Source organism: Crocodylus porosus, unplaced genomic scaffold (genome assembly GCF_001723895.1).
Source record: "Crocodylus porosus isolate Cpor-Errol unplaced genomic scaffold, CroPor_comp1, whole genome shotgun sequence".
Lineage (NCBI taxonomy): Eukaryota > Metazoa > Chordata > Crocodylia > Crocodylidae > Crocodylus > Crocodylus porosus.
In genome coordinates, this window is record NW_017728917.1 from 21388581 (window position 1) to 21403235 (window position 14655).

General features: G+C 38.8%; 2 protein-coding genes across 6 annotated transcripts in view; one reads left to right on the forward strand and one right to left on the reverse strand.

Moving 5' to 3' along the window:
- FAM208A (family with sequence similarity 208 member A) overlaps nt 1-10393 on the forward strand; it is a 48477-nt gene extending 38084 nt beyond the window's left edge. For 2 of the 5 annotated variants that reach the window (XM_019536903.1, XM_019536904.1), the window contains 7 exons: nt 3527-4479; nt 4850-4972; nt 7028-7187; nt 7888-7996; nt 8182-8360; nt 8458-8619; nt 9268-10393. In XM_019536903.1, coding sequence (XP_019392448.1) covers nt 3527-4479; nt 4850-4972; nt 7028-7187; nt 7888-7996; nt 8182-8360; nt 8458-8619; nt 9268-9821 — 2240 coding nt within the window. In that variant the 3' untranslated portion in view covers nt 9822-10393. Of the gene's footprint in view, nt 1-3526; nt 4480-4849; nt 4973-7027; nt 7188-7887; nt 7997-8181; nt 8361-8457; nt 8620-8996 lie in introns of all 5 variants that reach the window. The other 3 variants (XM_019536905.1, XM_019536906.1, XM_019536907.1) reach the window with 2 other exon arrangements.
- A 1145-nt stretch (nt 10394-11538) lies between these two features.
- CCDC66 (coiled-coil domain containing 66) overlaps nt 11539-14655 on the reverse strand; it is a 44555-nt gene continuing 41438 nt past the window's right edge. Inside the window, exon 19 of the mRNA XM_019536908.1 lies at nt 11539-11956. Within this exon, the coding sequence (XP_019392453.1) occupies nt 11873-11956 (84 nt within the window). The 3' untranslated portion in view covers nt 11539-11872. The remainder of the gene's footprint in view (nt 11957-14655) is intronic.

Genomic DNA, 14655 nt, shown 5'->3' on the forward strand with positions numbered 1-14655 from the left:
ACCCTCCTCCCCCAACTCATCAATTGGCCACTGGGGGACTCCTCGCTTCTCCATTGGCCGCTGTGGGTACGCTAACCAAAAGTTGAAAACCACTGCCTTGCACTAAATTAAAATGGTTAAAACATCAGGATTGTGAGTTATGCATGCTGACATTTTTTTTAACTGGTATAAATGATTACTCAAGGGGAATAATGGCAACAGAGAACTAGGTCCCTAATCTCAAAATAAATGCAAATGTCACCTGCTTAATTCTCTTCAGTGGTCAAGAAACTCAAGGTGTTTGATTTAGCTGAAAGACCCTGCTTGGAAGAACCTGAAGATACCCTTCTTCCATCTCTGTCAGCATATTTACAATGATAAAAGGCCAGCTGTCTAGCTAGAATGGTCTCTTCACACTGCTTCAGTATCAGGAATCATAAATTTAGTAGCTGCTCAGCAGAGGATTCCTTTTAGTGTGCAGGATTAGGGTATTTTGCTGTGGCTTCCACTGGTACCTCTGCATAGTTCTTTGTGTAAGCAGTATTATGGGTACATTGCTCCAATAACCAGATTATTTGGCTGTTTTGAAAATTTTTGCTGAGGAGAAGGATAGGAAGTATGTTAAAAAATACCAGTTGTTTTATCTTTTATTTTTATTATATTTATACTTTTTCCTAATTTGCATCATAAACATGGCCATATATGGTTTTGTGTACTTTTTTAAAATGTATTTTTACTCTAGGTAGCAATGAGTTTTAGACCAAATGTGCTTTATACATGCAGTGTGCATCTACATGTTGATTAATGTGAAGTAGTTGCACTGAGCAGTAGAATGCTGGGCAAAAACTGTGCCAATACGCTGCTGTGCAGTAGTATTAGACTATCGTACATTGTCACCAAAAAAAAGTGTACCAGTGCTACCGTGCAGTTACAAGGCTCCCACAGTATATGATGCTCCTACAGTGTATGAAATTTATATGTCTCTACTTTTAGCTCTGTAACACTCATTTTTTGGTTCCGAGTCAAGATCTGTTCTCTCCCTCCATAATTGCCAATAATGGTTCTGCTGTTTGCTTTAGACTAGAACAGGCAAAATACAGCCCGCGGGCCAAATCCAGCCTCCTAAGCACTTTTTTATCTGGCCTGCCAGGCCCACTAACAAATTGTGCTCTGCCCAGTCCTGCCCATGAGGGTGGGAGGTGCCCATGTGTACACCCCCCCCCCCCCCCCCCCCCCCCAACATACCCTATTGCGCCTCACTCCCACCCTTGTAGATGGAAGTGCCCAGCCAGATCAGGATGAAGCTCCCAGGTGGGGCTGCTGTTTCTGCAGCCCCTGGGGACCTGCTCGGCTTCCCCTACCTCCTGGTCACTCTAGGCAGCAGGTGGGGAAGTGGCAAGGACACGGCTGCAGCTGGGCAGGAGTGTGGAGCGTGGGGCTGGTGGCAGTGCAGAGCCTGCGCCCAAGGGGGCAGCAGCAGCCCAGAGCTCAGGTGGGGGGGGTGTGAAGGAATGTGGGGACCCTCCACACTTCCTCCATGGTGCAGAGCACCAGCAGGCAGTGGCGGCACCAGCAGGCAAGGATGATCTGGCCTTCTCTATCACCAGCACTTATTGCGTTTGCATAGCATGGGAGGGAATCCCTGCGTGCTGAAGCCAGCTGCCTTCCATGGAGGGTGAGGAAGGCAGCTGGTTCCAGTGCCTTGGGGCTTCCATCTTGTGCGTGCAGGGAATGCTGGCGATAAAGGCAGCCCAGCAGAGGCTGTGCCCCTTACTGCTGTGTGCAGTGCAGTGGTCAGAGCTGGATCCCACCAGGCACGAGCGCCCAGAGCACCCCTACCTGTTACTGCTCTTTAATAGAGAGTGTGGGGGTCCTCGCGCCCCACAAATGCCACACCCTACCCCTCACAAATGCAATACCCTACCATATGCCCCACACACATACATGTGCACACCCATCCCCACAATATACAAGATTAAGAATTTGTTTTGACTTATGCAATCATCTCTAACACAAATGACAAAAATATTTTTGTTATAAAATTAAAGTATGTTAAAATTAAAGTATGTTGACAGGGGTGGGCAGTTATTTCAGGTGGAGGGCCGCTTACTGAGTTTTGGCAAGCCATCAAGGCAGTTAGTTCAGGTGGAGGGCCGTATGACAGGCAGCCAGGGGCAGATGCATATTCATTTTCTAAATTTTTTAGGGGTCCCACAGGCCAGATAGAATGATAGATAGAATGGCCATATTTTGCCCATTTTTATAGTAGGTGTTTGACTTTTAGTCCACGATTTGGGGGTTTTTTGTTTTTTGTTTTTTGTTTCCCCCCTGGTTGGATGGCAACCACTCTTTCCCTCCCTTCCCCCCCTGCAGTACTTCTGGTGGGCAAGGGGGAGGGACTTCTGGTGGTGAAGGTCAGGAGTTAGGGGTGGGGACTTCTGGCCCCAAGATGGTGACCAGGGGGTGAGGCAACTCTCAAGGGGTGGGGCTATGCATCCAGCCCTCAACAACTCGTTAAGTGGCCCTCCTGCCCGCCCGTTTTAGACCCTCATTGACACCTGTGCAAATCCATTGTCTCACATATCTTGTATAGATGTAAAACAGATTGGAACTTAGATTTTTTTATTTTTTTTTTAAATTGTAAATCTTATTTTGGTGCTGTTTGGCTTTTGTCTGAACGGGTTCTACTTGGTCCTAAAAGGAGTGTTTAGAGACTTTCATCTTCCAGTCTTGTCCAGTTTACATGAAGTTGTTCATACAGTAGCATGTTTACATAACAAAACCTGTAATAGATTTGACAGGCAGACAGTATTGTATATGAATGGTGATTAAATTAAAAATCTAAAAATTGTGTTGCTTTTGCACTTTGCATCTTGCATGGATAAACAGCTCTTCTGTTTACTACTGCTGTTAATTTAGAAATGTCTTGAACAGCCAGATTGGTAGGGTAATGCTAGCAACTGACTCCCTAATGTGCAGACTTTCATAATTTTATGTATTTGCAAAACTGTAAGAGATCACTTGCATGTACAGACCTTAAAACCCCTCCTGCAGTGTTTTCCAAAGTTTTTTTTGAGCAGTGGATCGCATCAACATATCTTGCAGGTTACCCTGCATCTTTTTGAACTGTACAGTGGAACTAAATGCACTTCCTAGAAGTTTGGAGAATTCCGTTTAGAAACTAGAGAGGAAGAAAATGTCTGAATGATTTTACTGGTTGCTCACCTATTTTCTGCATAAATCGTTTGAGGGTTAAGGTACTACTTATTGTACAGTGATGCCTCATCAGATATCTTCATATCCACCAAAGCTAATTGCTGGTTTTAACCTTTAATGAGAGTTAAATCCTAAAATATTGTCTTTCCATTCAATTTAAAGAACGTATAAGCTGTTCATGTTTCTCTGCTAGCAGTACACCTTAAGTGCATGGCTGAGTGGAGTGTTAGGCAGAAGTTGATGCTGTTTTAAAACTTGTTGCAGACTTCAGTTGTGTATTCTTGTTGACTTTTCAGAGATTAGATTATAATGCTTAACTCTTCCTGTATAGGTCTGAAATCACCAGAAGAACAACTGGTGTATTTACCACCAAAGGATGCCTTTCCTAATGACCCCCGGGTAATAAATAGACAGAGAAGTTCTGATTACCAGTTTCCATACTCTCCATTTTCAGACACACAAAAAGGGACAGCAGAAGATGGACTGTATACAAGGCAAGTGGAGAAACTTGAAGATAAATGTGCGCTAACAGATCATCCTTTTCCACCTAAGCACTCCATAAGTGGAATAATAGAGACAACATTAATAGAAGAATACAGTCTATTTGCAAGAAAGATTCAGGAAATTTTGCAACAAAAAAATATTGCATATGTTAGTGGAATATCTACTCCAGTCTTTTCAGCCCATGAACGGTTAATGAGACTGTCTGAATATATATGTTTACCAGCTTCAGAAATCCCTGTCCAAGAATATATAGAAAAACTGAGTGAAAAGCTGAACAATGTTGTTGCTTTGTCGTCTTCATTTGGCCAGCACACTCCGCCAGTTAATTCTAGTCCTGAACCAGGAGAGGATGGGGCCACTGATACTGCATCAAATCCTCCAACAGAACAAGCTCCAGCTGCTTCAAGTGACTTTGCCGCTGCACTGTTACCAGAGAGACAGTGTAACAATATGGTGGAAGATTCCAATTCTAATGAGCAGCATCCATTAACGAGCTTGGTCTTAGCAAAAGAAAAGGTTTGTGTGAATGCCAAAGTAGAGGATATTGCAACCTCTGATCACAACACTTCCAGTGTTGATCCACTGGAACCACCGGCAAAGACTCAAAAGTCTCCAGACAATTTAAACATTTCAGGCCAGCCAGCACTCTCTGACTTTATAAGCCAATTAAAACCTGAAGTGTTCAGCAGCTTAGTCAAAATAATAAAGGATGTACAGAAAAACACTGTGAAATTTTACATTCATGAAGAAGAAGAAAGTACACTCTGTAAAGAAATAAAGGTAACTTAAGGTTGATGGGGTTTATCTTGTAACTTTTTTTCTACATTTTGTGAGTATAAATGGGGTCATTCATGGAATGAATACGTCTGTCTGGTAAATGAATGTTAAGTGTGATGTAGATGCACTTGTGCTTTGAAACTAAAGGTTCAGTGACGGGTGAAAATAGGTCCTCCTGTGCCATGTTCCCGTTGAGTTGTTGTTTTAGGGCATACTGGCTCAGGTGAAGGTTGAATATGAACTTATTCCCAGCTGGAGAGTGAAGCTGACTATTCCAGAGGATTCCTGTTTCTTGTTGTCTTAAACAGTATTATGGTGGGATTGTGTTGATTTTTAACTTTTTGTTTTTTCATTTTTTATTTCTGTGGGGTAGGAATACCTTACAAAATTAGGTAATACAGAGAGCCATCCAGAATTGTTTTTGAAAAGAAGAGCTGATTTAGATAAACTTCTGATAATTATTCAAAATGAAGATATTGCCAGCCTCATCCATAAGGTATATTACAAAAAATAAAAACTTGGTACCATTGAATGTAACAGATAAACATAGTGGGTTTACTCAATTTGAGCTAGTCTACTCTCGTATTTCAGTAATGCATTTCACTAGCACCCTTTGTAAAAATGGGTTAAGCCTGTCTTTTAACTCTTTCTTGCACTACATGTAATGACTACACAGTTCTACAGTTTTTTTTTTCCCCGTCTCCCCTGCCACCTCCAGTCTCTTGTTCAAGGTTGAATCGTGTGGTTGGCCCAAAAGGGATTGACTACTTTAAGTACCAAATGAATTTTATGAATTCAGGAATAACTTTTAACTTGTTCACTACATTTTTTTTTTATTAACTAAGATAGTAACTATCACCAAGTTAGATTTCTTAATTTCATAGGCTTCTGTTCTTAATGATAGCTATGCCAAATTTCCCTCCAGTTCACTGAAATGTTCAGAATTGTATGTTAGAAGGGTTTAAGGAGTAATGGTGATAATTTCCTGCTCGAAACTGAAAGGGTTTTTTCTTCTTGCTGACAGTTGTTCTTCAAGAAAGAATTGCATGTAGACCTGCATTTTCAAAATGGCTGTAATCTGTTCTTTTTACTGCCGTCACATGGGCAATTTGAGAGGGCTTCTCCCTCCCATTGTTACGTCACAGATATACAAAAAATAGATGAACTTAACTCATTACTTTTAGTGAGATTAACAGCCACTTTGTCAAAAGATGCGTCAGCTGAAGACAGCTCTAGTCTTAGCCCTGTTGCAAAGAAAGGACAGCCATTTTGCAAAAGTACTTTAGACTTTTGCAAAAACTTCTCTTAACAGAGGACCTTTCTTTCATGGAAAATGGCCAATACTTAAAATTTAATCCAGAATATTTTATTTAAAAGTTAGTCTGTTGAATGCATCTAGTCCAACAGTGTGGTAAAAAACGGTATCTGGAGGGTATATAAGTGTGTGCACAAGCATGTGTGAAGAGATGCAGGAGATGGGGAATTCTGGGGTAGCAGTTGGAGGAATACATTGGCAAGTACAGTTTTACTGCTTGCACTATGCTAGTGTGGCATGAAGTAGCCAGTGTGTTCCCATATATCAGGCCATAAACTTTCATTTAAAGTTAAGAGTGATGCTTAAATTAAAAGCTTCCCATAGTAGAATTTATCTCTGGGTTTCTACAAGATATTTTTCATTTATAAAGTTGCCTTATATAAACTATTAAAACAGACAAGATTGTGAGATTTCTGATTAAAGTATGTTAATAGGAATATTTTAATTTTCCAAGCAGACAGGTTTATAAATCCAGGAGATTCAAAATTAGGGTAAAAGTAATACAGATTACAGTAGAAATACAAATTTACTATAGCCAAGCCTCCCTAAACTGCTATACTGATGCAGTGGGTTGTCGAAAGGAAGAGGGGAAAAAAAACCAGTTTTACCTTTTTAAAATTACTTCCAGGAACACTGGAACAATCTGCAACCATAAACACTGTAATATCTTAATTATGTAATTATTTCCTGCTGTCACTATAGAACTCTGTTTAGGCTCTCTGGGGACCCTATCAACTTTAATTCCATTTTCATTTGGCTTCTTTTGGCTGGAAATATAGATGTGAGAGGATTTATTTACTAGTCTTATTTATACTTGGACATGGTGGGAACCAGCACAAACTTTCTCAGCAGCTTTGTCAAGGCATGTCCCTTTATACGTGTATATCTTGATGCTATGTTGTCCTGCGTTCTGTTGGCGCTTCAACTATGGTGATTACTGTAAAAACTTTTTATTGAACAATGATGAGCATTTAGTAGAAAATTAACCCATTATTTCTAATTCCCCACCTCCATTATGTCTCTCTTTTTACTGCAGCTGAGCAACACCCACTCCATTAAAAGACTTAAGTGAATTGCTTACAAAAAAAAAAGTCTGTCTTACACTCTAGAGTGGTGTTATGCTAGGAATTGGGAAGTAAACTTGCTAATCCTGAATTTGTACTGTTATGTAAAACAGTCATCCACTTTTCACTTACTGGTGCATCTTGAATTCTGACTGTTTCTCTTTTTAAACAGATTCCTGGTTTGGTAACTTTGAAGAGGCTGTCATGTGTCAGTTTTGCTGGGGTTGATAGCTTGGATGATGTGAAAAACCATACTTACAATGAATTGTTTGTTTCTGGTGGTTTTATTGTATCAGATGAATCTGTTCTTAATCCAGAGTCTCTCACCATTGGTAAGTTTTAAAGGAAATAATGAATTTTAAAGAAATATAAATGCTGATCTTTGTTTCTTAAATAACTTTCACATAATATTCTCTCTGGGAAAGTGGTCATATTGACAGGACATGAGAATAATGTCCTAGCAGGAGAATGGCACTGCAAGCTGATGTAGCACGATTGCTTGGAAATGGTCACTTCAGTCTGTCAGCCACTTCTTCAACCCTTTTTTCCAGAGATAATGGTCCACCAATTTATAAATAAGTTACCAATTAAAGTACTCAGTCCAATCATTTTTCCAAACTGGGTTAGATTGCTCAGCTACCTAGAAAATTAAGGTTCTTTATATGATGACTGATCATCATAAGACGCCAGTCAGTCTTATTTTATAACCATAGCTTGTTAAGATGGCATAATTCTTACTCTCCTCAAACCTTTGATATCAGTTTTTAATAGATCTTTTTTTTAATAATATAGATCACCTGCAACCAAATTCTGCTGTTAGTAGGGAGACAAAACCTCAGGACAAGGCTCAGTTTGGTGTGTAGTATTTGACTAACCTGTTAGGATATAAAAATGAGATTTAGTTCTGAAAAGTACTAGTCATGCGTAATGTTTAGAGATCCCTATAATTGAAGAAAATTAAGTGTTTTATAGCAGTTCAAAATGTCTTTAAAACTGTTTACAAGAAGATGTTTTTGATTGTTTCCAAAACAGATAAACTTGAAAATTTCCTAAAATTCCTTGAGGATCTCAATACCCCAGATGGGAAATGGCAGTGGAAAGTTCACTGTAAAATACAAAAAAAACTTAAGGAGCTTGGGAGGTAAGTAGCCCTCCTCTGAGTGCTGAAGTGATGAAACTTAAACTAGTGTTCACAAGTAACTTAATGAAATACCCTACATGATATGGAACTTGAAAATTGAAAATTTGGAACTTGAAAATTGTTTCTTGACCTAAATGCAAATATCAAATCCTCTTTTGAAATGGAATGGATTCACTTTTTTTCAGAATGAATACTAATGCCCTGGAACTGCTGAGATTTCTGAATATTTATCAAAAGAAACACCTGGTCGAGATTCTGTCCTATCATAATTGTGACTCCCAAACTCGAAATGCTCCAGAATTAGACTGTCTTATCAGGCTTCAGGCTCAGAATATTCAGCAAAGACATGTTGTCTTCTTAACAGGTAAAAGTAGAAATTGTGGCTTTCTGCCTCCTACCTCCCCACCACGCTGGAGATCAGTCTGTGTTACATGTTCCTCCTTTCTGTTTTTGTGATTTAGAAAAGAATGTCAAAACATTTTCCAGTTATGCTGATAATGGAATAGTAGTTGCTGCAGTTGATGACTTCATGCAAAACTTTAGAAGTCTTGTTGGGTACCACAATTCAGTTACTGAAGAAAACAGCCTTCCTCCACCACCTGGTGTTCACGAAAGACAATCAGGTAATTTTCAGCACATTTTACACTCTCTGAGAGCTCATTAAAAACATTGGGTGAGATCCTTGAGTATAGTGTGATTCTATTCTTAGTAAACAAACACTAGATTATGAGGAAACCCCAACTCTCAAGCTGGTTCTTTCCTGAGCACTAGTAAAAAGCGGCTGGGATGGAGTGCTATCAGGTATTGAGTACAGAATTACAGGCTAATACAGATCCATGATAAAAAAGAATAATATACAAGCCAAAATGACATACCCTGCTATTCTGAAGGAAGAATAAGCTTAATGACAGACTGGGAAACAATAGCCAAATAAACTTGCGTGTCAGTAACTGTACTCTGTAACTGTCTTATCAAATACTGACCTACTGTATAACTTTAGATGCTGTTTTGACATTAACCCCTTTGGAGCTGGGAGTTGGGATTTCCCAATGCTAAGCATGAACGCAATGTGCAGAAGCTTTTAGCATCGGCGTATCTGGACACTCATGCAAAGGGTTAAGTATGTGTGTTGAGTGACAAGAGTGACAGAAGACCAAGCCTTAAGTGATATTGGACTGACAGACCTGAAACATAACACTCTGTGAGTAGTGTATAGCTTCTTTTAAGAAAATGTTTCAATAGAATAGGACTTTTTTTTTTTTTCAATGTAGCTCTTGTAGAGAGTGATGAAAAGGATGAGGAGGACATGTCTTTGGATTCAGGGGATGAAACATCACAAATAGAAATCTGCAGCGATGCCTCTAAGTATGATTCACATTCAGAAGCTCTGCATACAGAGGCCAGGTGCCTACCTGGAACAGATACAAAAAAATGCTCTCTAACTGGTGAGCAGCTATCTTCTGAAGGACAAACTGGTTTGGTGGAAAAGACTTCTAAAACTGATTTGGATGACATGCAGCCAATTACTCCAGTTTCTACAACGTGCTCGACAGAAGGAGAAAAAAACAGTTCAGTAGAACAAGTTCCTTTCAACAATTTTCAAGTTTACAGTAGACAGCTAAGCATGTCCCATCAGTTCAGTCATTTTAATGTTCTCACTCATCAGACTTTTCTGGGAACAACATACCCAATTTCCACAAGTCAAAACCAAGAAGGTGGGAATTATTTTCTTTCTGCTTACAGTCAGAACATGGATACAGACAAGACTTCATCTCCTAGCAATTGGGATGTAAATTGTGATTTTTCCAGGCCATATTCAAAATAGAAATAAACACAACTAAAACTTTTTTATAGGTTGTTGTGGACTCTCTTCTGTTTCTTAAAAAAAGTGAATTAACAATTTCTATTTTATTCTCTGAACAAAATGTTCTTGTCCCTCTCAAATGTTTTCCTGTCTTATTTAAATGATGGCCTGTACCAATTAAAGCATCTGAAATTTGAAATAAATATATATATATTTTTAACATTTATTGTACTTGAATTATCTTGTTTGTTGGCACTTTTAAGTTTTTTTACATTTGTATTGACCTGTACTTGGACTTCAGTTTGAAGTCTGTTTTAATGTAAAACTGAATGTTTGCCTAAGGTATGTGAAACAGCAAGCTTCATTTTTTTTTAAGTAAACTGTAATACACTCTTCAAGCCACTCTTCATGAAGATCAAAACTGTTATGTATTTATTTGACATCTGACACAAATTTTGTACAAATGTTTTTACATAGCTATAAGGCAGTGTAGTTATTTTAATGACATTATACTGGATTTTTGGCAAAATACCTCAATTAGAGTAAACAATGGTGCAGTTCCATTTTGAGAAATAAACTCTTCATGCACAAGGGATTTGATAGAAAGTCTGCTTTTTTGTGTTGCACTGTTCTCAAACTATGGGAAGTTGATGCTGCAAAACATATTTCAGTAACACCAGTTGTGTGTGCATCTAACTTAATATTTAGAATCCTGGCTTATCACAGCTGCATCAAGAATTTAAACTGTATATCTTTCACTAGCATTTATTTAAGGCTTTCAGACTGCGTAGTCATTTCTCTGATACAGTACAATGTTGCCTATTGTTGGGGGGTGGCTGTACAGCAACTGGGACAAACTGTTTGACAGACAAAATGTGAGTTGAAAAAAATGATAAAAATTAATGAGGCACTTGCCAACAGCAGCAGATAAAAGAGAAAAATAAATTTAAGGTAACATTCAAGCAAGTTGTTTTCCTCTTTTTAAATTTAACTGAAAAAAGACTCCTTTTAGTATAAAACATTTTTTGCAATAAATATTAAGAGTATAAAACTATTTTGATAAAACTAGGATGGAAATAAGCCACTAGGTGGGGAAACTATTAATGTAATAGGCTTCTTGCCAAGAAAAAGTAGACAGTGAGTTTGATACTGTGAGCAGGTCTACCGAAGATGGCATTGGTGTGTGGGTGCATGTGATTCCCACCTGTATAATTGGATGATTTTTTTTTTTAAGGATACGTTAATTCATTTTAGAAATCAACCCACCTACAAGAACACAGTATCTTGCAAGGGTAAACCTCATTGCTGAGGTATGTAACTGCCCCCTTGCTGGAATTCTGAAAAGAAAAAATGATGGGCAATACACTATCATGAATTTAGGGATGTCATTCTCCCCCACCCCGGGGGTGCACAGAAAAGCTGTTTCCCTTGAACAGATTATTGAAAGTGAAATTCATCAGATTTAAAGGCAAAATCTAAAATCAATTTGCAGTCCTATTTGGCTGATTCAGCTGGGTAGCTGCAAATCCAAAAAAAACATACAAAAGCAAGACTCTGCTACGAATAGGACTCAACTCAGCTGTGGTGTTTGCTTTTGAAAGGGCTTATTTGAAAAAATAAGGTCTGCCTTGCAGCTTCAGAACCACATTTTGGTTTCCAGAGCTGGATTACTCAGTAAGACGCAAGCTGTAAAGCAGCACTGAGAGTGAAGTAAAGAATTGTACTTGCACCATTCAAAAATGTTTTAAATTTTTTTATTTCTGTATGCCAACAATACCTAGTTAAATTTAAAATACCTACAAAAAGGTCATGTACAGTACTGCTTTTTGTACTAAATGATCATATATCTTCACCCATAGCATGAAGACGACTCTAAACAAAAATAAATTATTTACATTAGATTCAAGTATGTGAAAACTGAATGAAAAACTCCCATACCCTGTCAGACTTCATGTAAGGTGCTAGACCTTACCTACAAAGGACCTAGCTGCAGTTCATAATTTAAGAAGTGTAAAGTGCTGTGTTTCACTTCTTAAAAATGAAAGTGTCTTTATATGCTTCCTTGTACCTTCTTAAAATGGCGACAGAAAGCTTTCTTCTTGAGTTATGGCTGGAATCAGACGAGTCTCCAACTCCTTCTGCTTCTGTAGAAGTCCCTGAAAGAATGTAAATATACAATTGAGTGCCCTTCTCCCTCTACAAGACAGGGGGTGACTGATCACTTGTCATATTCCCTCTTTAAAAAACAGCTGTTCTAAAGCAGTTTAAAAAACTTAATTACTATAAAAACAAAACACTGCCTTCCAGAATGGGGACTTTTACAAGAAAAGATTTCCTTTTTCTCATCTTGCCACTCTTAACTGTATTCACTGTCTGTCCTGTGCACTGAACTGGAGTGGGGGTATATATAATTATGTAAGGAAAGTCTGCTTATTCTAACAGAAGTGTCTGTAATATGCAACTTAGGATTTATAATAAAATAAACCTGAATACTTCAAAGAAAATTGTGTCCATCATTTTGAAGTTGAAACCTAGAGATGCAGGCCATATGATCAACCTACATTTCCAGCTGAAAGATTTCTAAGTTATTCTCTGCTGGCATACTGCAGTGTCTGGTCATGCCTGAACCTTGTAGGCAAGTTACACCAATCCCAGAAAGAGCTCAAGTTCTGAGAAGCAAAAGGCAGCTTGGAGATGTTTAAACCCAACAACAACCCTCCTCTTCCCTCTCATCTTCATAGCTGAGCTGTGCTGTGACATGCATGAGACAAGCAACTGCCATAGCAAAAGAGACCTGTAACAACCAAGTAAATGTGCTGACAGTGCATCCAAGTAGTTGATGACCTGAAGAGGGCTCCAAAAGCTTTAAACCTGTTCTGTGCTAAAACAAAGGCCTCACAAAAGCAATATTCTTTCCCAAAATTTCTAACCCTAGTCCCCACCCCTATAGAAAGGTTGTAGTCACTGACAACAGCACTTTAAAAACGCTTAATACAAGCTCTTCAGTAAACTCAGGATATGCTGGAACAGAAGAAGCCTTGAGTCACCTACTATAAATAGTTTAGCACTACAAGCGCTTGGCTGTCTCTCCAATCTTCAACCCTTCCCATCTTTAATCAACAAATTGAGCACCACTTTGCAAAACAGTCTACAATTTAAAACTGAGGGGTGCTTGGCAAGTGTTTCATTCAGTTCAGGAAGAACCCCATGTGCCTATTTGGGATGGGAAGATTTAACATATCCAGGTCCATGGAAAGTTTTAATGATAAACCCCTGCCTTCCCTTACAGGACATACTACATTTCTCAGCCAGGCACTCATATTTATAGTTAACTAACTGTGATTATCTTAGAATGGGATAAGGGGCACTTCCACCCTGTTCACATTTTGCTTGCCTAAACAGGGACCAAATGCCAGAGTACATCTCCACAGAAGCAGAGATCACAGGCTATATTTACTATTTTTAGTTACTTTGAAACATAGTCTGCCCTTGGTTCTTATGCTTGGAGAGGGATGTGGAACTGGTTTTAAAAAAGGCAGTGTCATCTTGTAGCAGCCTTAAAAAAAAAAGACAGACTGCTTGTAGCTATTGTAAATCCTTGTTGTCCCAAACAGCACTATGTTAGTGTAAGACATTAACATAAGCAGCTTCCAAGAACAGAGATCTACTTGTAAATCTACCATCTAGTGCTTTACTGGGGTGGATGATTTTTTTTTTTTTTTAATGGAAGAATACCATTAAATGGCAGAATGCAACCTGAAAATAACTTGCCAGTAAATGAGGAAAAGGATAACTCTACTGTTCCTTTATTTTTTTTGTGTCCTTGTGACAAGGTATTTAGTAGAACTCACAGAAATATTTGTTGGAATTTGACAGTGTTGCACTCTGAGAAATTCTGCTTTGGCCTCAAACTTGTGACCTCTCAGCTATCAACCGTGTGCCTTAATACTCCAGAACTCTATTTCTGGCCAGGTAGCATCTAGAAATCTGGCCTTTTCAAACAGTAGAGCTAAGAGCTGGGATGGTGCAAGTGCTAATGGGAAGGAAGCAAAATGCTGGGGTTTTTTTTGCAAAGGATATCTTTAAATAGCTTAAGTTCTGTAATAGCAAGGCTATGCACATGTGCGCATGCACCCACATACTGTAGGGACTGTAAGATGAACAGTAAAGGCAGTCTGGTTTCTTAATACAGCTGTAAAATAATGGATTTTTTGGGTCAGTGGCTGAACCAACCTCATCCTCCTTCCCCATCTCCTCTCCCAAATCAAGAGTTTGGCTCCAAGTGAGCTATAAAAATATAATTTTTATCAGTGAAACAAAATAACTGAAAAAAATCATAACACTTATTTCAGGGCTAATAAATGTCTTTTTTTTTTGGGCGGGATCTTTAATTTTATTTTTAAAATGTAGGTCAAGTTAAAACTAAATATACCTTAGCAAAGCAAAAACTTAAAGATACTTTTGGCTATGTCAAAACAGTGTCTGACATTTCTTTTAAATCTCCACCATTGAAAAAAAATCCCAACAATTCACCAGATCTGGTAAGTTTTGTTTCCTTTCCACAAAGCTGAATTTCTGAATTTACTTTTTTTGGGGAGAAAACCTATTAAATAGGTACTTTGCGTCAATCTTTCATTAGTCCCATGGGATGCCCATGCCTGCTATGGGACAGGGAGATCCGGTTGATGGGGATCCATCCCCTACCCTCCATAAATGCTGACCTCGTGAAGGAACACCTTGAGAAGCTGGATACCTTCAAGCCAGCTGGCCCTGACAATCTGCACCCCAGGGTACTCAAGGAGCTGGCGAGCGTCATAGCCCAGCCCCTGGCACGGACCTTTGAAAACTCCTGGCG